Source organism: Anomaloglossus baeobatrachus, chromosome 1, assembly GCF_048569485.1.
Source record: "Anomaloglossus baeobatrachus isolate aAnoBae1 chromosome 1, aAnoBae1.hap1, whole genome shotgun sequence".
Lineage (NCBI taxonomy): Eukaryota > Metazoa > Chordata > Amphibia > Anura > Aromobatidae > Anomaloglossus > Anomaloglossus baeobatrachus.
This window is the reverse complement of record NC_134353.1, coordinates 358,859,063-358,886,826: the sequence shown is the minus strand read 5'-3', so window position 1 is coordinate 358,886,826 and position 27,764 is coordinate 358,859,063. Positions and strand designations below refer to the sequence as shown.

Genomic DNA, 27,764 nt, shown 5'->3' with positions numbered 1-27,764 from the left:
ATGGATGTCCGGTTACAGGATTGTTGGATTCCGGAAGCTTAGTGACCCTTGTGCGATCCACCTTGAGAGCTAAAGTAAAGGCCACAGGACGCACCGTGGGGGTGGTTTGCATACATGGGGACCGCCGCGACTATCCCACGGGGATTGTCACCATCACAGCACCTTGCGGTCAGGTGCAACATGAGGTGGGACTTCTTAACACTCTTCCTTATGACGTGATCCTAGGAAGGGATCTGCCCTATTTTTGGACTTTATGAAGGGGACCCCCTAAGTCCCCTCAGATATTGGTCGGTCCGGGACCTGAGCCCTACAATCCTGAATCCGGGACACCTGCCGTAGGGGTCACCATGATAGGGACAGAGTGTGAACCCGATAGGTCGCCCCTAGAGGTATTGGCAGGAGAGGCTGAGACGGTCGAGCCCATCCCGGAGTTGGAGGCGTCCCCGGATACGTTTGGGACAGCCCAACTCCAGGACCCTACGTTAATACATGCCCGGAGTCGGGTGACAGTAGTTGACGGGGTGGCACAGCTGCCCGGTGCCCAGGTAAGGTACCCCCATTTCGCTCTTAAGCAGGATTTACTCTACCGGGTAGATGAAATACGGGGCGTAGGGGTAGAACAGTTGGTGGTGCCCCAGCTGCATCGCCGGCGGGTCCTCGACTTGGCTCATAAACACCTGATGAGTGGCCACCTAGGGGTCAAGAAAACGCAGGAGCGAATATTGCAAAGGTTCTATTGGCCCGGGGTCTTTGGGGAGGTAAAACGGTTCTGCGAAACCTGCCCGGAGTGTCAGCTTACTGCACCCCTGACCCATTTTCGCAGTCCGTTGGTACCGTTACCCATTATAGAAGTCCCTTTTGAACGGATAGGGATGGATCTGGTGGGGCCCCTCGTAAAGTCCGCTCGAGGGCACCAACACATCCTAGTGATCGTTGACTATGCCACCCGGTATCCCGAGGCGATACCTCTCAGACATACTGCAGCAAAGCTTATAGCTCGGGAGTTGTTTGCCGTGTTCTGCCGGGTGGGATTGCCCAAGGAGATCCTTACGGATCAGGGGACCCCATTCATGTCTAAAGTGACCAAAGAGCTATGCCGGCTACTCCAGATCAAGCAGTTGCGTACGTCTGTGTATCATCCTCAAACGGACGGTTTAGTCGAGCGTTTCAATAAAACCCTGAAAACCATGCTAAGAAGGGTGATTTCAAAAGACGGGAAAGACTGGGATATGATGCTTCCCTATTTGATGTTTGCCATACGAGAGGTGCCACAGGCATCCACGGGGTTTTCGCCTTTTGAATTGTTATACGGGCGACATCCCCGGGGATTGTTGGACCTGGCAAAGGAAACATGGGAACAAGAGCCCACCCCCCATAAAAGTGTGATTGAACACATTTTGGGTATGCAGAACCGCATAAGCGCGGTCATGCCAATTGTGAAGGAGCATTTACAGGAGGCTCAGGCCGCGCAAAGCGGCCGCTACAATAGACAAGCCACCGTGCGGACCTTTAAACTTGGGGATCGGGTGTTGGTATTGATCCCCACGGCGGAGAGCAAATTCCTGGCTCAGTGGCAAGGCCCCTACGAGATAAAGGAAAGAGTAGGGGTGGTTAACTATAAAGTATTGCAGCCCGGTAGGCGGAAACCTGAACAAATATACCATGTCAACCTATTAAAACCTTGGCAGGAACGGGAAAGCCTGATGGCTGTTTTTTCCCCACCTCCCTCCTCTTCGGGTCGTTCACATCCGGCTCCAGCGACCTCCGGAGAGGACGAACCGGAAGTAAGGATTGGAGAAGCCCTCACCAAGCAACAGAGGCGAGAGGCCAGACGGTTGGTTCAGCAGAACCCCGATGTCTTCTCCGAGCTGCCCGGTAGGACCAGTCTGATACGACATGATATTGTCACCGAGCCCCACCTGAAGGTACGCCTGAAGTCATACCGGGTACCGGAGGCTCGACGACAAGCCATATCGGAGGAAGTAAAGACAATGTTACGCCTGGGGGTCATCGAAAAATCCCGGAGTGAATGGGCTAGTCCGATTGTCCTAATACCAAAACCCGATGGCTCCTTAAGGTTCTGCAATGACTTTAGGAGATTGAACGAAATATCCAAGTTCGATCTCTACCCCATGCCCCGGGTGGATGAGCTGATTGATAGGCTGGGACAGGCGCGATATTTTACCACGCTCGACCTGACCAAAGGGTACTGGCAGGTGCCACTAACGGAGTCCGCCAAGGAGAAAACCGCTTTTGTTACGCCGGAGGGTCTCTTCCACTATGTTGTCTTGCCTTTTGGGTTACATGGCGCTCCGGCCACGTTCCAGAGGTTGATGGACTTAGTGCTGGAACCCCACCAGGTGTATGCATCAGCGTACCTGGATGACATCATTATTTACAGCTCCGATTGGCAGACCCACTTGGAACAGGTACAAGCGGTGGTGGACGCGCTTCGAACAGCCGGATTGACAGCCAATCCCAAGAAATGTGCATTGGGACTCACGGAAGCCCGCTACTTGGGCTACGTGATAGGCCAAGGAGTGATTAAGCCCCAAATTAACAAGGTTGAGGCGATCCAGAAGTGGCCTAGACCCCTGACCACGAAGCAGGTTAGGGCCTTCCTGGGTATCGTGGGGTACTACAGAAGGTTTGTAAAGGATTTTGCGGGACTATCAGCCCCCTTGACGGACCTTCTCAAAGGCAAGAAGTCCGTCATGGTGCGCTGGACTCCGCAGGCCGAGGACTCCTTCCGGGCTCTGAAGGAGGTCCTGTGCGGACAGCCCGTTCTGGTCAACCCTGATTTCCGGAAGGAGTTCATAGTACAGACTGACGCCTCGGAGATCGGCCTGGGGGCAGTGCTGTCTCAGGTGGTTCAGGGGGAGGAACACCCCGTCACCTTCTTGAGTAGGAAGCTCACCCCTCCCGAGCGGAATTATAGCGTAGTGGAGAAGGAGTGCCTGGCGATTAAGTGGGCCTTGGAGTCCCTACGCTATTACCTGCTGGGACGGTAGTTTCGCTTGGTGACGGATCACTCTCCACTGGTCTGGATGAGGTCCGCCAAGGAACGGAATGCCCGGGTTACCCGGTGGTTCCTTTCTCTGCAAAACTTCCGGTTTACGGTTGAACACCGGGCCGGTAGGTTGCAGGGCAACGCCGATGCCTTGTCCCGCGGCCCGTGTTTGATGGCGGGAGTTCAACCCCGCACGCTTGAACTGAGGGGGGGTATGTGAGACTGTGACCGGGGTTATCTATGACGGCCGGTATGTCTCGCCCCGGTTGTGCTCACTCCATGATAGAAAGTAAATCCACTCTAGGGTTAATGCTGTTTCCCTACAGGCTGAAGGAAGAGTTAAATAGAATCAGGAACGAGGGCAGGTGTGCCAGGTGTGAGGGAGTGAACAGAACTCCCTGAGTTTTTTGCTGGAGAGGCACATGTATTGTGTTATGGACTTTTGTTTGGACATTAAAACCGTGTGCTGTGAACCTTAATGCCTGGATCCCGTGTCTTCTGCTGCGCAGCCGACCATGCTACCTCACAACGTATAGTAATACTAATAACAGTATTGCTTCTACTGCTAGATGTAATAATAATATTGTCTTCCATCCCCTAAAAACGATGATCTCATACCCATAGGTTTGCCAGTGCGGATATCGATGATAAATCCAGGTGCTTGATTTCCACAAAGAATTTGGTATTCAGCTAGATAAAAAAAAATCATATTCAGTTTATGAACACTGAAGCCTTAGAATAAGTCCTGACTATAAAATCATGTTTTACACTTATTAAGTCATAGTCTATCTTAATATCTTAACACCCTAAATGACCGAGCTGACAAATAGTAATTCTACTATACCAATATTTTCCAGCTGGACAAGAACCAGATACTTGACTTGATATATTGAAATCCGTAAGTGTCATCCAACAGTGGCACTTATACAGGCACAGACCTGGATGACTTCTAGTATGTACATTGGCACTAAACTCTGTTTAACCTGAGATTAAACGCTTTATGGGTAAGAACGTTAATACTTACGACTAGCAGGGACAGGACACGGTTCACATGGCTTGTTCCAGGCTTTGCCAATATTGTAGGAGCAGCAGCACATTTTCTTTGTCATGTTGGTTGACAGCTCGTTCTCACACGTGTCATTGTAGTTACGATAACACACACTCTTCCTCATATCTGAATTCAAGGACACATATTACATAGGTAAGCAATAAATGACTGCTAGAGAGAGCTAACATCTATGATAATGCTTTCCATGTGTGGTTTAGAGGGAATCTGTCAACAGTTTTTTCCTAATTAATCTGAGAACAGCATAATGTAGGCAAAGAGATCCTGAATCCAATCATGTATTACTTAGATTACTTGGTGCAGACTTTCTGACACAATCAGAATTTTTAGCTTTGGTCATGTAGCAGAGCTGAGAGAGCTGTCTCACCCGCACCAATAGAGATTGTACATTGACAGTAATGTGTCAATCAGAGAAGGGGGCGTGCCAGATTTCCGTGCACTTGACTTTGTGGTATGAGCAATGATAATTGTCGTGCTGCTTAAACCAACATAGCAAATAAACAACAGATCAACTGTTCCAAAACAGGCATCTCTGAATCTTCTGTGTTAACCTTTGCGGCATGCAGGCTTCAGCTTACATAGCAAAAGCCTGCTGACATATTTCCTTTAAAGCCTGTTCTTTGACAACTAATACACAATGGTTCAGCATATTAGTGAAATTACCCATAAAAACCTGCATGTAATCTTTGGGTAATGTAGTAGTCCGTAACCTGGTAGGACTATAGTGTCCAAAGCATCATACAGCAAGCACACATACTTCTAGATATTGTTTGTAGAGAAGATTATGGTATTATGTGTATGAAGGTGTAGTGTGCAGGCAACAAGAACAACAGCAGCACAGAGGAAATGCTTAACATGTGGATTTTGATAATACATACCCATACAGTTGTTTCCCCCATTGACTTGCATGTACTCTGGCGGGCAAACACAAGTGTAGTTCCCTAAGGTATTATAGCAGGTACCGGGGCCACAGATGCCAATGTGGGCAGAGCACTCATCAATATCTGAAAAATGGAGGACAGAATTAAATTGCATTACATTATGGTGTTATGAGAAGTATCCTGAACATTGTTAGTTTGTCTATCCACCTTCACAGATGCGGGTTTCTTCATTCAGATAGTATCCAAGTGGGCACTCGCACTGGAAGCTTCCGAACGTGTTCACACAGTTTCCACCCTGACACAGACCAGGTAGTTCTTGGCACTCATCAATGTCTGTGGAACACAAAAATGAGATATTTTGAAAAATACAGCGTTCCATATTTATCAATGTATTTGTGCCTTTTCTGGTGCATTTTATAATGTTTGCTCTAGTCTCCGGCTGGGACGCACTTTATTTCTCATCTGCCAGGAATTCAAGACACTGAGTGAGATTACCCCTCCCTTGATTTACTCCACAGACTACAATCGACTACATAAGGATCATCCTGTTTCATCAAAACTGAGTGGATTATACTGTACAGTCCATATACCATGAAATGACTGCACTGGGGCTCCTAGACTGGCCCCAGACTACAGACCCTGCTCTGTCCCTTATCGCAGAGGTAGGCTTGATGGTAGCGAGGTCTGAGCCCCCAGCATGACTCTCACTCCTGTCTGAGCCCCGATCTTACTTCATCTCTCTCCTACCCTTGGGGCGAGCTGGAAAACACAGTAACAAAACCCCACAAATATGACATGGACAAGGGAGAAACAAAACTCGTACACACATACTCGAACATAAAGGAGAGACTATATGTGTACAGAGGGAATAAATAAAAAGGGAAGTAAGTAAATGCACAACAGAGGAATTTCCACACCACTCAAAATAGCAAACTATAGGTCACCAAGAACTGGATCACCACAGAAGACTGGAATCGCTGGAGCTATGCTGAAGCTATTATCAACTCAGAGAAACAGACTCCCATCCCTTAAATAAGATAAGGTATTGACAAAGGCTAAAGGTCTAGCCGAAAACGCGTTCTTTTTGTTTGTTCTGTGCTTCTATGGATTAAAGGCCACTTTACACGCAGAGATAAATCTTTGGCAGATCTGTGGTTGCAGTGAAATCATGGACATATTGTTCCATTTGTACACAGCCACAAACCTGGCACTGATTGTCCACAATTTCACTGCAACCACAGATCTACCACAGATCTGCCACAGATTTATCTCTGTGTGTAAAGTGGCCTTTAATCCTAAAGATTACTGCAAGTTTTGGAGTGTCAGTCTTATGTTCATATATTATTTGGGTGTGCCATCCCGTGACCGAGCACCTGCAATTTTGAGTGCTGCCTGGGTATCACCTCTCATTAATTAAGAAGGAGACGGCTGTGGGTGGTAATCAGCAACCTGAGCTTCCAGGAGCTACACACCAATCCACGGAAATTAACTCCTGCAGGACTGGGGAGAAATGGAAAGGAATCAGCCGACGCCCGGCTCTGGCTGAGCAACTAGGAGACATCAGGTTGCCTGTCAGACTCTACAATATGAACATAGACTGACGCCGTCTTGGCACCCTGTGAGTGTGGAGCTGAACATCGCATGACACCATAACAAGAAATAAGTACGCCCAAGGTGGGTACTAAATACAAACTTATTTTACATATTCTATACTTGCCAATATTTTACAAATATTTATATATTTTTATAAACTAATGTGTTGGAAACTAATATAAAGCCTTCTTTATAGCCCACATGGCACTGTTGACCTCAACATGGCAGATTGTGGTTTGGAAACATTGCAAGACCCTCCCATCAGTTTCTTCTGTTGAACCACTGCACATGGGAGACTAGAGTATGTGCAGTATTTTTTCCACGGAGGAGGCTGGTGGATTGGTCTGGTTTCATGCCTCTTCATTAGCGGTCATGATCAGGACAGGGATGCTGTGTGGTTCATGGAAAAAGCTTAAGTAACAAGGGGGCAGCACATTACAATGTAAGAGGATGGCGCTGGACTTATAATAGGTTTATGCTAATAACCTAAATAAATTGCTGTTTCAAACCCATTAGTTAAATAAACATAAGGTGGCAAACCTCTCTGGTGTCAATGATGTATGCTGTGAAAAATTGTCAAATAGCGGTAAATCTACAATTCTAAATGTATCACAACATACATACGTTAATAAAGGAATTTAACATAACGTACAAAATAGCTAAAACAATACCACTTTTCATGAACCAAAGTGACAGTAAACATCACAATGTGAAGGAGAGGGTTTGTGATAGAGTCAGAGGGTCAGGGGTGAACATATCATTGATGCAATCCAGAAGCCCAAGAGGTAAGGGAGCCCATTTCTACCGCCAAGTAATTGTGCATTATTATGAGCTATTGGACTGCATAGGGCCCATATACTGCTGGAGACTTTTCTATCTGTGTCTACCAGTGCAAAGGACTATGCCAGTTTTCTCACCTTCCAATATGACTGTAATTGGGTTTGGTCTGAATCCCTCTCCCCCTGGACACAGTGTCTTGTATTCAGCTGAAAAAGAAGACAAAAATATTTTTGTGCCACCATAATCTACTACTCTTCTTCTTAAAAGCTTTTTTTTTACTATGTATAACAGAAAATAACTTCTCTACTTACTGGAGTTGGCCAGAGGGCAGCTTTCACAGGGGTTACCCCAAGCTCGTCCCAAAGAGCAGCAGCAAGATGCTCTTGTAACTCCGACTCCAATCTCTGCACTGCAGGCAAGGCCGGCATCCCCTCTCGTCAGAGTTTCCAAGTAGCAGTTTCCAACTCGAGTATCTGAATATAGGGAATAAAAATGCAGTTCGGAGAGATATTTATACACTGCGCTTAAATAGAAAGATTTGTATTTATGCCTGGATACATTTACTTACCAACACAACCCACACCGGTGGGGTTCAACTCAAAATCCTGTGGACAGTTGCACAAGTAGCTGCCTGGTGTGTTCACACACAATCCATTGATACAATTCACAGGGTCAGCACACTCGTTCACATCTAAAGGAAACGTGAATGAGTAAGATAGAATGTATAGTCTGCACAGAAATAAGGGCTGTTCTATCGAATCATCCCAAAAAATACATTTCAGAACATCCATTTGCACTGATAAAAGAAATTCTCTGGTGATGTAAAATATAGAAAGGTTTACCATAAATCCTCATTGACATTTAATTTGTTTACTTCTTAACTAAATAGTCAAATTATGAAAGACTGGAAACTAGAGATGATCAGTTCAATACACGGAGAATCGACTTCAAGTCGAAGTATCCAAAAATTCGCAGGTCCCAATTTGCATGGATCGACCAACCAAAAATCTTTAGAATTCAAATATCAAAAGGTTTGGTTATCTCTAACTGGAGCGTATCCATCAGGTTGATCATCTTACCAGTACAATTTCCTCCACTTCTGTCCAGTTCATAACCATCATCGCAGACACAGCGGAACATTCCTGGCAGGTTCTGACAAGTACCAAAGACACAAATATTCTGGAACGTGCACTCATCGATATCTGAGAAAGAAAGATTAAGACACAATCATCTCAACAACACTCACTTGTTGTCCACAAGTCATTTACTTCTATATATGATACAACACAACCAAAGAAATAATGTTTTTCTTGGATGTTGTCTGTGAAATGGCCACAGTGTGAACGTGCTCTTAGGCTATGTTCACATGCGGCATCTTTTTTGTCAGTGCATCTTGAGTGCATCTTCAGTGCATCTTGAGTGCATCTTAAAAGGCACCAAAAATGCATCGCGGCAAAATGCATCAAAAACACAATGCGTTTTTGATGCGTTTTTACTGCGTTTTGCCAAAGCGTTTTTTAAGTCAAATCTATTGACTTGAGTCAATACGCGGTAAAAACGCAAAAAGATTTGACATGCTGCATCTTGGCTGCATCTTGAAAAATGCAGCCAAGATGCAGCCAACAAAAGATGCCCAGTGTGGACAGCAAAATTAAAATCTCATAGACTTTGCTGGGAGAAGGAAATACATGCATTTAGGTTTATCGTTGTAACCACAAAAACGCACCAAAAATGCAGCAAAAGATGCCCTGTGTGAACGTAGCGTAACACATTGCATGTATACAAAATCTATGCTCCTGGTCATTTTAATGTTTTTATTATAGTATCATGTACTATGTCCAAACCAGGGCATGGCCTCCCCTATCTGAGCTAGGCATTTATCTATATAGCTTCCCATGGATAGGTGGATGAACATTTGGGGCCCCACCCTTCTCTTCCCTTATCCACATTGAGGTTGGTTGACACAAGGTGAAGTTTTAATGTTAGAAACAGGATATGACCGTCCTGACTGGGTACACCTTGTTGGAGTGTGATGACATTTATGCTTTTGTTTTTTTTATCAAAATAGAGTAAACCAAGTACGTTATGTTATTTACATATACTATTATTATTTACTTACTATAGGTTATATGCTCAACTTGTTCTTTTCTTGGGTTTTATATATGATACCACTCACCTTGGCAAGCTTTGCTATCCTCTGTGGGAGTAAAACCCATCTCACATTCACAGCGGTAACCTCCAGGGGCATTTAAGCAGTGACCATTTTCACACAAGTTCACATTGTCCGCGCACTCATCAACATCTATGGGAAATTGCAAAAGGAACATCTTAAAAGAAGAATGGAAATAGCTAGTGATAACATGACATATGTAAAATTCTATGTTTCGGGAGGTATGATAAGCATTAATACAAAACAGTTGTCACTGATTAGTAGGTTCTACTATCAATTATATGGATAACACAATTTGCCTTGAAATAGACAGAAATTGCTTACCCAGCACATGAATAGTTAGTTATTCGGATATTGATCTTTATAACCGTGTAATAACTAATGTCTAAACTGTGGATCTTTGCTGGCATTAACTTTAGTGGTGGTACTGGAAGTCCAGTTTGAACTTTGCAAAGGACACGTTTAACCTAAAGCTTTTATTATACCCACATTCCCACATTGAACCCCCTTTGTCCAGAAGCTTCTATACAAATGCAGTACTCAAAGAATGATATAGAGTAGTCTTGTAGCCATATTGTTCAAAGATATACGCAGTCAACATTAAGAAGAGCTTTGTTATCATTCGTGATGAACTTTTCTGACAAATCCAACATCTGCAGTGTCAGGATACTAATGTCTCTATTCAGGGTGGTCAGGGGACTTTTGATGGACAATCTCGGACGATGCAAGTTAACAATGAGAGAGTTCAGAGAGAGATCCAAGACATAATCAATATGTTGGAGGATTTCCATCTCATAGACCTTCTTAGGTTGCGGAATGCTGGGCACCAGCTCCTTCAGTTTGGTCAGTTTTGAGTAACACTCGTTGTTGTACAGGAGGCTCATGGATTGGCTTTTCACTCCTGGAAATGCCCAGATTATGCTCTGTTAGGCCTCTGCCACATTCACGTGAAATTCACGCACGTGCCGAGAGACACGTATTTCCCCTGCGTGTTGCGTGCAGGTAAGTACGTGTCTCTGGTACATGCGGGCCACGTGTGTTCTACGTGTGCTATCCGCGATAGCACACGTAGAACCGGTAATTATCATACTCACCTGGTCCTTCCTGATGTCCGCGCTGCTGTCCGTGGTGCTGATCCTCGGGCTCCAGCCCTCCCGTCTCCCCGCTGCTGCTGCTGCCAGGCAGTGAAGTGAATATTCTATGAGATTAATGAGCGGCGGTCGGCAGCAAGAGGCAGCAGCGGCAGAGACAGGAGGGCAGGAGAAGGTGAGTTAATGTTTTTTTTTTTTTCCACTGACACGTGTGTTTTCTCCGGCGCGTGTCACACGGGACCGCATCCACACTACACCCGTGTAGTACGGGTGCGGGCCGTGTGACACCCGTGCTGCCGGAGAAAAAACGGACATGTCAGCGCTTTGAAAAACGCACACACGTACAAACACACACGTTCCGTGTGGTTTTACGTGTGTGTGCCTGCTACCATAGGGTAGCATTGCTGTACGTGTCTCCGTGCCGCCGGTACGTGTAAAAAATGACAAACACGTGCCGGCGGCACGGATGTGTGTCGCAGGCCTTAGGCTGCTTTTCCAGACATATCATACAGGACTGAATGGTTTTATTTTTGCTGCGATCCCCAATTTATCACACAAATATTCTCACAGTGACAAGTGAAGAGTCAATTACTAACATTTTTAGTACTTGAAAGTCAACCAGCCAGTACTATTCTACTGTATTATGTCTGGATTTATGAAATGGTAGCAAGATAATGTAATATTTTCAGTTTTTTTTTATTAAATACAGTACCTGAGCAAGAAAAGCCATCTCCATTGAAACCCTCACGGCATGTACACCGGTACGATCCAGGAGTGTTGACACAGTTGGCATTTATATTGCAATTGTGGTCTTCTGTAGAGCATTCATCAAGATCTGAAAAAGGGATGAAAACATTTAGGGTTAAAATTAGGCAAGCGAAATGGAAATGCTATGAAGGAATTTGATGTAAGTAATAGTAAATCATATCTACAAATTTCAAGCTATTAAAATAGATCATTTTTTATTTTCAAGGGGATGGAGGACATTAGCAAGGATAGGATTATCTGTTATGTTCAGTTTTTTGGGCATTCTGTACTTCATGTGCTACTTTGTCATGAAAGATGATGACACAGTTTAGTCTACTTGTCTGCAGGTTGTAGACATCATGGTAGACTCAGCGATACATGTCAGGGGTCAATACAAATTGTCAGGGTAGATAAAATGGCACTGTTTCCTTTTTTTATGTGTGCCAAATCAACAACTTCCCATTCCTTAAGATTAAATAAATGTGAAAAGCATGAACTTAATCTGCCTAAAATTAGGCCTTAAAAATGATTTAACATAAATGATATCTAGTGTTACTTACCAACACATTTAAGTCCATCTCCGACCCACCCTGTTTGACATTTGCATTTGAAGCTTCCAGGTACGTTGACACAAGACGCATGGACATCACAGTTGTGAGCGCCAATTTCACATTCATCAATGTCTACAGCAAAAAGAAAAAGTGGTCTATTAGTGTATGTGACACATATTAACAGTACTTAGTTACAAGAGGTACAGTTGAAAAAAGGTATACCTGTACATCCAGTGGTTCCCTTCTTTACAAAGTAACCCAACTGACAGTGGCAGATGAATGAGCCTTTAGTGTTTTCACACTCTCCGTGTAGGCAGATGTTAGGGTTGAGGTCACACTCATTGACATCTATAAAAATAGAGAAGTACTGTACACGTTAATACCATGAACTGAACAAAAGTAGAATGAATAAGATGGTCATGGAACAATATAGAATTACTTTACCAATACATGTCTTCATATCCAAAGACGCCATGAAACCATCAAAGCACAAACAACGATATTCTCCAGGAATGTTTGTACATTGTCCACCGTCACAGATATCTGGGTTGTCCTCGCATTCATCAATATCTGAGGGTTAAAGAAATTAAGGATTCTGTATTAGAAATGCATGCATAGATGATGATAAATTACAAAAAAACTGGTTTACAAGCAACCACTATACAGCCGACTGATATCTACCTATGGTATTAAGCCACATCTACTCTTCATAATTCGAACACACAATTATATACACTAGAAATACCATTTTACGCCATTTCTTACCAGCACAGGATCTCTTGTCAGGCATAAGTGCATAGCCCTCATTACAACTGCATTCATAGCTGCCTTCTGAGTTGGTACATTGGGTGTCACATCCTCCGTTCATGATTGTGCATTCATCAATATCTGCAACAGAGCATTGGATGTGCATGTTAGCTTCAGTACTAGGACATGAAACACAAGAGAAATCTCCCTACATCTCCAGTCCCATCCTCAGGATCTAACATGCTCTCTACTGGATAACATGAGGCCACATTATAATCCATATTATAGAGCTCCCCTTACCCATCACCTAAATTCCAGCTCAAGAAAACTATTATGCAGCATAAGATCTAGAGGACTGTCATGAATTTGGTTTATTTATGGTTCAAGCTTCTTGTGAAACATTAGGTATTAATGAGATAGTAGATCTTTACAGTTAATGGACATTTCAGAACTTCCAGTAGAATATAGTGAAATCATGTTCATATAAGAGGTATAATATTTTATGGAAAGTTTACAATTTCAGAAATAACTTTGGTGTGGAGCAAAACTGGGCAACTGTGGTTAGTGAGCCCTTTGCTGTTCTTGTCGGACCTAAGGAGCAGAGCAACTAAATGTTTGGAAATGAAAAGAAGGTGGTAGTGCCGTGCCAATGGCATTGCAGTGCATTGAAGTATTCACTTAACTTTTAGGGGAGTCTTTACACGTTGCGACATCGCTACCGATATATCGTCGGGGTCACGTCGTTAGTGACGCACATCCGGCGCCAGTAGCGCCATCGCAACGTGTAAATCCTAGGTGCGACGATGAACGAGCACAGAAGCATACAATATCGCTGATCTGTGTAACGTCATTCATTTCCATAATGTCGGTTCGACCTCAGGTACGATGTTGTTTGTTGTTCCTGCAGCTCCATACATCGCTGTGTGTAAACCTGCAGGAGCGACAAACATCTCCTTACCTGCGTCCCGACGGCAATGCGGAAGGAAGGAGGTGGGCGGGATGTTATGTCCCGCTCATCTCCGCCCCTCCGTTTCTATTGGTCGGCCGATTAGTGACGTCTCGGTGATGTCGCAGTGACGCCAAACGCACCTCCCCCTTGAAGGAGGGATTGTTCGGCAGTCACAGCGACGTCGCTGAGCAGGTATGTACGTGTGAAGCTGCCGTAGCGATAATGTTCGCTACGGCAGCAATCACCACATTTCGCATGTGCGACGGGGCGGGAGCTATCACGCTGGACATCGCTAGCAATTGCTAGCGATGTTGCAACGTGTAAAGCCCGCCTTAGATGCAAGAAACATATGAGCACCAATCAAGAATGAGAGAGCGCGAGAAGGGGAAATAGAGAGAGCGGGATAGTGACAGAAACAAAGAAACAGACAGAGACTGGGAATGTGATGGACACAGAGGGCATAGGGTATATGGGTGTGATCATAGAAAGGATCAGAGATGATCAAGGTACATATGTATTTATCATACCTAAGGATGAATAATAGAAGCAGTGTGATTTATAAACTTGATGGTTTTGATTTGCTGCTACTGGTAAGAATCAGACTGCAATAAGCCCTATTGTTGTATGTGTTAGCAGTAGAAGAGAGGCCTCACACTTAATTCTGCTTAATATTAATCTATTAAATTAATATAAAATAATATATTAATTTTTAGCAGTTAATTTAAGTCTCTCATGTGGCCCATCAATAAAAATGTAATGTCCACCCCTGGTGTGGAGTAACTGCTTAGAATACTATAGTTCTTTCATACATCATTGTACTTTCTCCCACTCTCTTTCCAGGGTTTTACTTGAGTCTTTACCAAGGTACTTCTCTTATCTCATGGAATTCTGAAAACCTCCTACAACCTTAATATATGAATACAATTAATTGGAATAAGAATGTTATTTGAGATTTCTTTGGGGACATGTAGATTCCAGGAATATAAATTGTGAATAACTCACCCATACAACCTTGCCGATCAGGAGTTGACTGGAAGCCTGAATCACAAGAGCACTGGTAGGTTCCAATCATGTTGACACACCGACCGTTCTTACAGAGGTTATCACTCAAGGAACACTCATTTATGTCTGGAGAAAACAGAAATCACATACACTCGGTTTAAATAAATGGATTTTCCCTACAGATTCAAATTTTTGGCCTATGTAGATTCACTATGAAAAAAGTATATTGAATTTTTTTCATACCAACACAGGCATTGCCTTCTGCAGTCAGCTCATGTCCTGGGGGGCAGATACATTCAAAACTGCCGTCAGTGTTGATGCAGGTTCCTCCTCTACATAGCAGGGGGTCTCGTTCACATTCATCAATATCTGTAAGATAAGGGTAGATGAGACCAGTTATTGGACAAGCTATTGGTGACTAAGGACCTGGTCAATTAGTTGATCCTGTATTTAATTGGTGTAAACTGTATATTAATATAAAAGTAATGAAACAAATATATATGACTATATAGTTATTATTTTATGACTCCTTGAATATTAGAAGCCAAACAAATCTACAGCCTAATGTTTCCATGTGTTCCCTCTATGGTACATGCAGCACTTATAGTTAAAGGGCTTACATTAATTTTCCTCTCGGTAAGTTAGAGGTTCCCATATTATTCAAAGACTTTTGCTGCCTTTGAACTCTTTCTGTACAATCTATATTCACCTTAAAGTATAAATGTCTGGATGTTCAACCTAATGATTTACTGTAAGTTATACTCATAATGACAGTTTTCTAATTACCCATGCAGTTCTTCATCATCATGAATCCACTCTCATAACCATCAAAGCATTCGCACTCAAAGCTTCCAGGAGTATTGACGCAAGTGCCGTGTCCGCAGAGGTCAGGAGAGATGCGGCATTCATCTATGTCTGTAATAGGGATAGGAAAACAATCAGTTATATATTTTGAAAAAAAACTTTAGTCCATCAAGTTCAACCTTTCTCCACCAATTATACATTCTCTATTGCTATATTATTTATTACCATATCACCATATCTGTCATTACCACCTCTTGTAATAGGGCATTCTACAGTCTGATTGGTCTAATTGTAAGAAACCCATTCCTAGTTAGCTGCCGGAATTGCCTTTCCTCCACCTATAATGATCGCCCCCTGGTCCTTTTGTAAGATCTTTGAAAGAAGAAAGTTATGTGCAAGTCCTTTGTGTTGACCACACATGTATTTATACATATAAATGAGATCTAAGCTAAACAAGTCCAGCTTTACCAACTTCTCGTCATATGGGAGGTCTTCAATCCCTTGTAATAATCTAGTTGTACCCGTTTGAACTGACTCTAACTTTCAAATAACCATTTTAGAATGTGAAGCCCAAAACTGGATCCCATATTCTAGATGAGGCCTTACAAGTAGGGTAACAATACGTTGGGATCAAGGACTTTCATCTCTCTTTGTAAATGTAAATCATTTCATCACAAAATGTGGGATTTTTTGTGGTTGATATCTTGTATGCCACATTCTTGGGAGAAATCTCTGATCTTTCTAACCTGTGCAGTTCCTTTCTTCAGCATCTAGAGCAAAGCCACTTTCACAAATACACCGGAAGCTTCCAATGCTGTTGCGGCATGATCCATGGTTGCATAAGCTGTTGAACACCTTACATTCATTCACATCTGTAGAGCAAAAAGAAACATAATACAAATTGAGATAGCTTCTGAGCGAAGCTGACATCTAGATTTCTCAGGTAATGATTGATCATGAGTATTACAATAAAGAGGGAATCATGTCTTAACTGATTACACACTAATGAAGAACATAAGATCACTAAATTCTTACTATAATCTATGAAGTGGCCAAAATAAAATTGCCTGGACACCATACAGTCCACAAGCTGAATGGCTGTATTCATACATCCAGTTTTTTCTCTGACAGCGCGAAGACCCATAGACTTTCACAGATTTATTCACACATCTTAGAAAATCACAGATGAAAGTGTGAGATCCTTGAGCTTCAGAGCATGTCCTATTGTGAGCTGATTTTGAGGATCAGAATAGGACATACTCAATGGGTCTGTGCGCTGTCGGAGAAAAAATTCAGGAAGCACACCGACACTGCACACAAATGAGTGAATACTGCCTAAGGCTTCTGCCACACTCACGTGAAATTCACGCACGTGCCGAGAGACACGTATTTTACCTGCGTGTTGCGTGCAGGTAAGTACGTGTCTCTGGTACGTGCGTGACACGTGTGTTCTACGTGTGCTATCCGCGATAGCACACGTAGAACCGGTAATTATTATACTCACCTGGTCCTTCCTGATGTCCGCGCTGCTGTTTGTGGTGCTGATCCTCGGTCTCCAGCCCTCCCGTCTCCCCGCTGCTGCTGCTGCCAGGCAGTGAAGTGAATATTCAATGAGAATAATGAGCGGCGGTCGGCAGCAAGAGGCAGCAGCGGCAGAGACAGGAGGGCCGGAGAAGGTGAGTTAATGTTTTGGTTTTTTTTCACTGACATGTGTGTTTTCTCCGGCGCGTGTCACACGGGACCGCATCCACACTACACCCGTGTGGTACGGGTGCGGGCCGTGTGACACCCGTGCTGCCGGTGAAAAAACGGACATGTCAGCGCTTTGAAAATCGCACACACGTACAAACGCACACGGACACACGTTCCGTGTGGTTTTACGTGTGTGTGCCTGCTACCATAGGGTGGCATTGCTGTACGTGTCTCCGTGTCTCCGGTACGTGTAAAAAATGCCAAACACGTACCGGAGGCACGGATGTGTGGCACTAGCCTAAATAAGACAGTTATATGATACATGATGAATTTCATACCACAAGTGAATATTATGTGTATACACTGTCTATTCTATAATTTCAAAGACTATAAATACCATACATGAAGAAGAATTAAGAGCATATATGGTGTTTCTAAACACATGTTAATGTGAAGGCTAATACAAAATTATACCTAACTCATCATATAGTTATTATTCTTTCAGAATGTAAATGGAAATATTGCAATACAGTCATATTTAGCACGATCTATATTCACAACAGAAAAGGTCAAGCTGAGCTAATGAACCATAATACCTTTATAAAATGGACGGCCAGAGAGAACGTCACCCCTGTTGGCAAAGCCAGTTCCTCTTGGGCAGATGGTCTTAAATTCATCACTTCCAGGTTTCGGGCATTCCTCACAGTCAATACCCCAGGCAGCACCCACAGTACAGCAGCACATATCAATTCTGTATTTTCCAGGAAAGGGAGAAGTGCATTCATCCTCATCCCAGTTCATATAGCACTGTTCCACACGTATATCTGAGGGGAAAAGTAACAATACAGAGTAATAAGTATCAACACTTTATCAACGTTTTATTAAAGGGGTGTTATCAAGTCTAAATATTATCCCCTATCCAATGAATAGGTGTCCAACTGCTGGGACCCCAACCAATGCCAAGAACCAGGGCTCTGAAAAGCTCCATGCAAATAAACTGGAGGTCAATCATGCCCACTGCCACCCCATTCCACTTATGGAGTGCCAAAGACCAGCTCAGTGCCGTGTTCACCAATTCTCCGTAGCTCCATTAAGAATGCCTGGAGTGACAGTGCACAAGAAAAGACACCATTCTATTCACACAGGGCAATTCAAAGTCTTGTTTCTTGAGATCAATGACGATCTCCATGGACAGACCCTAATCAATCAGAAAGTTATCCCTATTTCATGAATAGAGAGTTCAGGTCCAGCCACACATAACGAGATCGTTAACGAGATCATTACTACGTCACAGTTTCTGGATCGTTGTTAAATCGTTGGTGAGATAGTTGGTGAGATGTCACACAGTCATTTTCCCAACGACTTTAGTAACGATGCAGCGACCTGTATAACGATCTCTTTGGTTGTTGGGACATTGTCACACAGCAGCTATGTAACAATTCTGACCTCGAATAGGGCCGTAGTGTTTGACGCTGTAACCTACGTAGGCGTGCATATGCGTCACCTTTTCCACACCCCTCCACTCCGTTTGGTGGCCAATACTGCATTATGATTTGGCGGCCGGCCTAGAAGGCAACTTTGTATCGCTTCATCCTTTGTCCCTTTTTGAGCCTTGCTTTCAGGATAGAACCTGCGACTCCACCCGGATTCATTCGTACTTTGTTCCCGGTTGCTTGCTTGCTTTTCGGATCTAAGCTGCAACTGCACCTGGATTAAATCCCTCCTTCGTTACCAAGTATTTGCTTACTGTTCTCAGAGCCAACCAATCGGTGCAGAGGGAGCGCGGAAAAGGTGACGCAACTACACGCCTACATGTCACACTTTAAGTTCTCATCTAGGTCGTTAACGAGATTGTTGGTAGGTGTCAAACATACAGATCCATCCTGCCCAGCAGGACTCCAACGAGCAAAAAATGGCCCAGGACATTCAGTAACGACCAACGATCTCACAGCAGGGGGCGGATTGTTAGTATGTGTGAAACATAACGAGATCGCTGGTGAAGTTGTTGTTTCATCACAGAAACTGTGACATAGCAACGATGTCGTTAGCGATCTCGTTATGTGTGAAGTGGCCTTTACTTTCAACCTTGAGAATACTCCTTTAAATGTTTGCTTGGGACTTTAACATAGATATCCTATCTTCAGGTTTTAGAAGAGAAAGCCATCAGTTGTGGGAGCTAAAGAAGGTAACAATAATTGTTTTTTTTTTATTTATTTATTTATTTATTTATTGTGTAGAAGAAGAACGGCAGAATGGAGGGACATTCTACCATTAAAGTCACAGGATGGGGGACATTAAACCAGAAAGTAACCCAGGGTGGGGGACATTATACAGGGAAGGGGCCCTGGATAGACCATATTATTCCTGGAAAGGGGCTCAGGATGGGGACATTATATGATTAAGGGACTCAGGATGGGGGATATTATACCAGGATGGGGGATATTAATACTGGAAATAGGATTTTTAGTGCAGGACTAAGATTGTGCAATTAAAAATGCAGTTGTGCTTTTTAAATTCATTGTATCAGATTTTCCATAGAAGTCTTTTTGCACATGTATGAGGGTTCCATACAACACAATATATACCTTACACTATTTATTAAAGGTGTTGTCTGTCTTTGAGGAAAGTTTTTTTTTTTTACTTAAAGGGTTATTCCCATCTCCTTGATCCTTTCCTAATATGTAATAGGTGTAATAATAATAATAATAATAATAATAATAATAATAATATTAGCAAATACCTCCAACTAGAAATGTAGTATAGTTCTGATATAGCCATGTCTCTTACCTCATGTGCAGGGTATTGCAGCTTAAGTATCCATGGTTACGACAACGAGCAACTAACTAACTAAATATTTGTCACTATATAAGTGGACATAACCATGTATAACTAAGCTGCAATGCCCTGCACATGAGGTAAGAGACATGGCTATATCAGGAAAACTATACAACATTTTTAATTGGAGGTATTTGCTAATATTATTATTAACCCACCTACTACATATTGGGATAGGATCTTGGAGATAGGAATAACCCTTTAAGTGCATGTAATTGGGCCGAAAAATCATTTTTGCAATTTAGTTTCATGAAAAACTTTGCACCGTTCGGGTTTTACAGGCTCTTTTGTCCCTGCATTTTTAACTTTGATATGTTCTATGGTCATAAAGTATGCAAATAAGAAAGCCGCGGAGACACCATCACGTGTTTCTCAACGCTGGCAGGAAACTAGCCAGGTCTTTCACCGGGAAGGAACAACCACGGGAAGGGCAGTCTCCAGTCAAGGAGACCACCTATACCAAACATGGTATCCATCCACAGACAGCCGTTTCGGGGTATTTGCCCCTCATCAGTGTGGAGTAGGAATCTGGCTAGTGGGGGCAATGCATACTTCCCAGGGGGCAATGCTCTAGAATCACTGCGTTGAGAAACATGTGATGGTGTCTCCGCAGTGGATATGTTGATCTCCCTAAGGTCAACAATGCTTGCCTATGGTCATAAAGTGGCTGAAAAGAGTTAAAAAAAGAAAAATAAAAGCATTACAAACTCTTCTGTCAGACAGTTAAGGCTGCTTTATACACAGCGACATCGCTAGCGATGTCGCTAGCGATAGCACCCGCCCCCGTCATTTGTGTGTCACGGGCAAATTGCTGCCCGTGGCAAACAATATCGCAGGTACACGTCACACGAACTTACCTTCCTAACGACGTTGCTGTGGTCAGCGAACAGCCTCTTTTCTAAGGGGGCGGTTCGTGCGGCGTCACAGCGATGTCACACAGCAGGCCACCAATAGAAGTGGAGGGGCAGAGAGCAGCCGCATGAACGTCACTCCCATCTCGTTGATGGAGGACGCAGGAACGGTGCTGTTCGTCGTTCCTGGGGTGTCACACGTACCGATGTGTGCTGCCTCAGGAACAATTAACAACCTGCGTCCCAAACGAGCAACGATATTTGGAAAATGAATGACATGTCAACAATCAACGATTTTGTGAGTATTTGGGATCTTTAGCGGTCACTTGTAAGTGTCACACGCAACGACGTCGCTAACGAGGCTGGATGTGCGTCACGAATTCCGTGACCCCAACGATATCTCGTTAGCGATGTCGCTGCGTGTAAAGCGGCCTTTAAACATGACCTCTCTGACAAATTCTTGGTTAACTTATTCTTCAGCCAGCAATAGACAGTGCAAAAGGTGCAAATAGAAGGAGCAACATTTTGAAGGTAATGCAATTGCAAAAATGATTTTCATGCATGCATTTAATCAATAATAATGTATCCAAAGGTGGACAACACATTTTCTGCCCTTTATGTTGACCCAATCTTTGTACCACAGTGCGCACAATTCATAGCATTAGTAAAAAAAAAAATAAAAATCAACATTTGCGTTTGATTGTAGCGGATCCAAGGCAAACACTCATTACTCCCCTCGTCATGCAGACAGGATGTCATTATGCGGACACTAAGAAGGCAATGCTTCAGATCTCATTTTATACATTATGTATTTATGGCATGCTACATTGTTGCTTTCTCTTCATGATTTCAGTGATTGCATAAAAATAATATGTTGCCATATCATATGTCATTTTTCTTCTTACCGACACAGTTTCTGCCAGACCCATCTAAGATTAGGCCTTCAGGACACTCGCACTTGAATGAACCAGCAGAATTCACACAACGTCCATTAGGGCACACACCCGGGAATACCTCACACTCATTTACATCTGTAACAAAGGAACAAAAAAAAACATATAAAGATTCAGCAAATACAAACATGTTCAGACTGGCTTTCTAGAATACTAGAGAAATGTCTCTGATAGGACCAGGCTCTGACACAATAAAGGACTCTGAAGGTCCAGCAGAAGATGACCTCATTTGGAGATGACTTTGACCCCAATCCCTAGTCTCTATGGTGTTACCGATTATATGAATGAATAAAAATTACCATACAAATACAATTGCATGTCTTATGTATAGGTGTACAATTCCAAGAAAACCCAGTACAACACAAGATACAATGTCCAACCAAGCAAGAAAAAAATACAACCTCGATAACTTTACAATCACACACTACTCCTATTAAAAGGAACATATTTAAGGAATTATTTGTGCAATTTTATTTTGTATAAATAACAAAAAATAGTAATAAATCACTTTTATAAGAAAAGGATTTATTTTGATTTCTAAATTCTCTATACATTTTTTGAAGAAAAGATTTTACCTTCACATGCTACTCCCTTCTTCCTAGAGTAACCTCGAGGACAGGCAGAGTCTAAATAAAACACAGTGTCATTAGTTATGTAGATGATATATACACTGACACAGCACTAATTAAATCAACCGCAATTACACCTGCAATGCTTTATATATCCATCCTGACACTGCTGTGGCCATATGGTGTCCTGAAGCAGTCCTCCACGAAACACATTTTGGGACCTTCCCACACTCCAGTGTTGGCGCCCCCCTTGGCTCCCTGACAGTAGGTAGGTCTCCAGGTGCCACTTCACCACCAATGCCTTTACAATTGTTAAACATGCTGCTATATTGGCTATTTTAATAGCACTATTGGTTGGTTGTTAAGTGGCCCTGTGTCTGACTTCCTTTTTTTTACTAATCCTTACTTTTTATAAAATCTGTAACCTTTACTAAATCATCCAGGGAGATATTTTCATGTTTGTGGGATCTTTTTTCCTCCTCATACCTCTTTTTTCTGGTACTTTATGTTCACTTATATTTTAAATCACTTGCCATTTTTCTGGCTGTATTTATGTGCATTTTTTTTTCAAATAAAAAAACAGTTTAGAAGAATTTTAGATGGCATATTACTTATTTCTATTAGATATTAACAATATGGACCCCCCTTTTTTCTATTTTCTGCATTCAATAAAGATACATGGTATTTAGATTTCATAATATGGGACTTACCGATTTCACAACGCTCACAAGGGCTTCCCCAGGCCGCGCCTAATGTTGCACAGCATTCAGATTTCAAAGTGGCTCCATTGATGTTGACTTCACATCGACCGTCTTGGAGATTCAACCAACAAGTTCCTTTCATGCTGTCTGCATTGCATAAAAAATGGCTTAAATAGGTCAAAAGAACCTGAAAGTATCTATCATCTCAGAAATGTAGGGCAATCTCTAGAAAGAACAGGATAAAGCTCCCCCTTACTCATTTTTGTTGAATGAATTGTCTTGCAAAGTATTACACTATCTGGACTCGTGCTAAATAACAGATGTCTAATGATTTTCGTGAAAAAGGAAGCCAATGCTCAGAAGTCTCACTATTATATAACACCATCATTCAAATTAATCCATTGTAGCATTTTTGAAGACTTAAACATTGACCTGCCTGATGCCAGAGGAATCTTAATAGCACTCACCCACACAAATAGTTGCGGTAGAATCAAGTTTGCTGCCGAATGAGCACTCGCACACAAAAGAGCCGGCATTGTTCCTGCAGACGCCATTAACACAGGGGTTGGATGCACACTCATTGACATCTGAATAAAAAGAAGTGGTGAACAAGTTGTCAAAGAAAGTCAATAACACAGGCTCAAAACGGCCAACAATGCAATGTTGATTTAAAGATGTTTCCTGGAGCCTTGCAAATTGGGTTTACTCTTTGAGTAAACTGAATTGTATGAAAGCAGATATCTAAACATATATATGAAAAATATATCCCTACCTTCACAAGTCTCAGACTCCGGCTTAAAGACATAACCCTTGGGGCAGGTGCAGGAGTAGCTTCCGGGAGTGTTACGACATAAGCCATTGTCACATAGCAGGCGGTTTACTGCGCACTCATCGACATCTGAAATTAGGAGTAAAAACTTAATTCCTACTCTTGAGATAGATACACTGGATTATATGATGGGAAGCAAATTTTGTAATGCACTACTTCACACTTACCCACGCAGTTCTTCCCACTCGCATCTGATTCATAGCCCACATTACAGATACAACGATAGCTGCCACGTAGATTTTCACAGATTCCGTTGGGGCAGATTTCAGAGTTTAATGCACATTCATTAATATCTAAGGTAAAGAATAAAAAATAATAAATTAAATGAAAAAATGAAATGAATATAAAGTCAGTAAACAGATATCCCTTGTAGACTCTCACCTCTGCCATCTGCAGTTATGCCAATACCACTGCTGCACAGAGCTTGAAATTCAGCTGCAAGATATGGAAGAAAGCTTTACAGGTAATATTCTCTAGATGTCTATGTTGTCTTGGTTATTTTGGGTTTTACACAAACTGCGCACAACATATTGCACTTCCATTGCCAACAGTAGAGTACAAATGATCCCAAATCTCGTCTTGGACATGATGACAATTACATAATGACCATGACTTAATAAATAACAAGAGTCTTCAAGGCAAGTATCATCTATATTACTTTACTCACCCGAGTTCTTGGCAGGGCAAGGCTGGCAAGGTTCACCAAATCCATGGTCAGGATTTGCACAGCAACACTCAGATTTAGTAACAGCACCAGGGAAGGGACGGGAACAAGTTCCCTTCTTAATGCCGTCATAACAAGTGCTGCGCATGTGGGTGTCCACACAGACTCGTCCATCAATGCCAATGGTCAATCCACCCAAGCACTCGCAACGGAAGGAACCCTCTGTGTTAATGCAGCGCCCGTTCATGCAGATTCCAGGGGTCTGACATTCATCCACATCTAGAAACATACAGGATCTTTGTCATATGTTGGAATGAAATGTGCACAATCATGAATTTACAGAATGGATGAGACATAAGAGATTATCAAATATTATCATAAGTAGTCTGGAAGGATTCGTGTCTAAAGCATATGACAAAAATAACTTTACATATTTGTTAAAAAAGGATGCTGATTACAAAAAGATTAGGAAGATTCCAGAATTAAGACCATAATAGCATAAAAAAAACATATTTTTATAACATGAAACAATACTGTTGTTAACCTAAGACTTACAGACATCTGGAGCCGTCCTTCAGATGAAAAAAATCTAATTTGCTGTTATACAAAAGCATTTGCATTTCTTTTAAAGGCTTGAAAACCTCTATCTAACGTAATGGTTTCATGTAAGGTCATATTTGTGAAGTCATCAATCTCAGGCCAGCCATTGTTTTCAGGCATCTCACCCCCTTTGGGCACTTTTTATAAATTTGTGTTGCTCGAAATCTGAAGTCTCATAATAGATATTAGTCAAGGTCAGTTATCTTACTACATCTGTTTATGACATAGCTTATCACTTTAGACCACTAGGCATATTACTAGGAATATTATCAGGAATGTTGAACTTTCATATAGTGCAATATTGTAGGTACCTGTGAGTGTTACAATCCAAGGGAAATTGACTGATTTGTTAGATGTCATGCTAGTCACATCCTGCTTCCATCCTATTCTTTCAGTTTTTTTTCTCCTCACTTTTTTTAACTGAATCCGGTAGACTGTCTGAACTTATTTTGTTTATTGACTGTTAGAGGAAAGCTGTTACATGAAAAAACACTAGCCTACAGATATGAGGTTACTCTGCAGGTTAATAGCATTTGAAATCTGCCTGGCACCTGCAGTTTGTATCCTGCTGTTTGGAGAAAAAAAACTTTTATCCTCCCGGCAGTCTTCAGGTTTCAGTCATGGGGGTTGCGCCATGACGAGTTCAGTCACTGCTCTATGTATGAAGAGCAGTGGCTGTAACCGCACCGCCTTGCACTGACTGACCACTGTTCAGCATTAGAAGCTGTATCAACCCAATGACTGAAACCAGTTCATTTCCTCCCAGCAGTGGAGGTTCAAAGTGCAGGTGCCGAGCAGGTTCCAAGCACTATCAACCTGCAGATTATCCAGATATCTGAAAGGTAATAGTGTTTTTTCACATGACTGGTTCCATTTAACATTGTGTCAGAAATAATCAGATGAAAGTAGTAAGGAACTCTGAAGTACAAAGTCTGTTGTCCTAGTTTCATTTGTGTCTGTTGGAACAACATAGATTTTGATGGCCGAATCTGATCAATAAAATTTAATGAACATAGGACATGATGTGAATCTCATAGACCGGACACAAAGACCTGGTTTTAATCCCTTCATGACATATGACATGTATTTATGTCATGTGTTGAGTCCCTGCCTTTGCAGACTCTCACACTGGGCCCACATTTTCCCCCTCACATGATGACTGATTTAATCAGCCGTCATGTGACTCTAACAGCCGCGGGTGAATTGGAGATCTGCCCAGGGCTGTTTAGTTATATCTCGCTGTCAATAATTGACAGCCGGATTTAACACGCTCAGGCAGGGAGATGTGTCATTCTTTGCTCCCATCGGCATCCCCGTGATGTGATCATGGGGCACCGATGGGTTGTCATGACAGGTGGGGGTCAGCGGATGACCCCTGTGTCTGTCAATATGATCCTCTGGCTGTGAGCATGCATTCATAGCTGATCATGATTTTTGATATACAGAGCATTGCTAATGCACTGCTCTATACAGCACAAGCGATCAGACCATCACAACTTCAAGTCCCCTAAGGGACTTATAAATACAGTAAAAAGTAAAAATAAAAAAAGTTTTAAAAAATATTAAAAAATTTATACATACGGAAGGTCAAATCACCCCGCTTTTGTCTCCAAAATAAAACAATTAGAAAAAATAAAATACACAAAATATAAAATAAATGAATCAATCGATAAACAGCGTAATAAAAAAAAATTAAAGACGCCAGAATTACATTTTTTGGGGGCCACCACAACATTGCAATAAAAGGTGATCAAAACATTGTATCTACCCCAAAATGGTATCAGAAAAATGTCAGCTTAAGGCGCAAAAAATAAGCTATTACTTAGCCCTATATCCTGAAAAATAAAAAAGTGACGATTCACTGAAAATGGCAACAAAAGCTACAATTTCTTTCTTTTTACACATTTCTGCATTTTTTTCACCACTTACGGTAAGTAAAAAAATCTATACAAGTTTGGTATCTATGTACTCATATTGACCTGGATAATCATGCTTCCAGTTCAGTATTACCACATATTGAACATGGTAAATAAAAAAACCCCAAACAATTGTGGAATTGTACTTTTTTTGCAATTTCACCGTAATTGGATTTTTGTTGTCTCATTTTCCAGTACAATATGTGGTAAAATGAAGGGTAAAATTCAAAAGTACAACTTGTCCTACAAAAATGAAGCCTTCATATGACTATGCTGCCGAAAAAATAAAAATGGAAAATGGCCTAGGGGTGAAGGGGTTCAAACTGAAGTGTATTCATTAATAAAACTGTATGGGTCAGAGAAAAAAACCAACAGCACTAGGACGTGTCATACAGATGTATGAATTTAGCCTCAAAAGCATACTATTCCACAGCTCTGAGGTCTAAGGGGAAATCTTTTCTCCTTGCAGAGACCTGGCAAACCAGTTCTGGCTGCCAGTAAGGAGTCTTATAGCTGCAATGCTCCTCTGCGAAATATTCAAATTGTCTCTTCAAGAAGGAAGGAGATGAACCCTAGCGTCACCTATTGGAAGTAGCAATCCTAAAAGTCAACACTCTTTAACGAGCCTTTTCATATGGCTTAGGATTTGAGCCAAATCAGAACTTCAATTTGTAGACGTGGTGTTTCTGGATGGTTGTCCCTCATCAGTGCAAAGTATGAGATCTGATCTGGCTGTACAAGAAGCTATCGTGGGGTCTAAGGG

At 42.3% G+C, this 27,764-nt stretch overlaps 1 protein-coding gene across 1 annotated transcript in view; it reads right to left on the bottom strand.

Annotated features, from left to right (window-relative positions):
- Positions 1–27,764, bottom strand: part of LOC142314091 (fibrillin-2-like) — a 272,627-nt gene that overhangs the window by 32,470 nt on the left and 212,393 nt on the right. The window contains exons 15-41 of the mRNA XM_075352444.1: positions 24,489–24,764; positions 24,203–24,256; positions 23,989–24,114; positions 23,765–23,890; positions 23,460–23,579; positions 23,002–23,139; positions 22,298–22,348; positions 21,675–21,800; positions 17,680–17,907; positions 16,138–16,263; positions 15,374–15,502; positions 14,831–14,956; positions 14,588–14,713; positions 12,655–12,777; positions 12,334–12,459; positions 12,112–12,237; positions 11,899–12,021; positions 11,304–11,426; positions 9,507–9,632; positions 8,410–8,532; positions 7,899–8,021; positions 7,642–7,803; positions 7,468–7,536; positions 5,165–5,290; positions 4,955–5,080; positions 4,035–4,184; positions 3,629–3,700 (exon numbers count right to left, since the gene is read on the bottom strand). Coding sequence (XP_075208559.1) covers positions 3,629–3,700; positions 4,035–4,184; positions 4,955–5,080; positions 5,165–5,290; positions 7,468–7,536; positions 7,642–7,803; positions 7,899–8,021; positions 8,410–8,532; positions 9,507–9,632; positions 11,304–11,426; positions 11,899–12,021; positions 12,112–12,237; positions 12,334–12,459; positions 12,655–12,777; positions 14,588–14,713; positions 14,831–14,956; positions 15,374–15,502; positions 16,138–16,263; positions 17,680–17,907; positions 21,675–21,800; positions 22,298–22,348; positions 23,002–23,139; positions 23,460–23,579; positions 23,765–23,890; positions 23,989–24,114; positions 24,203–24,256; positions 24,489–24,764 — 3,450 coding nt within the window. The remainder of the gene's footprint in view (positions 1–3,628; positions 3,701–4,034; positions 4,185–4,954; positions 5,081–5,164; positions 5,291–7,467; positions 7,537–7,641; positions 7,804–7,898; positions 8,022–8,409; positions 8,533–9,506; positions 9,633–11,303; positions 11,427–11,898; positions 12,022–12,111; positions 12,238–12,333; positions 12,460–12,654; positions 12,778–14,587; positions 14,714–14,830; positions 14,957–15,373; positions 15,503–16,137; positions 16,264–17,679; positions 17,908–21,674; positions 21,801–22,297; positions 22,349–23,001; positions 23,140–23,459; positions 23,580–23,764; positions 23,891–23,988; positions 24,115–24,202; positions 24,257–24,488; positions 24,765–27,764) is intronic.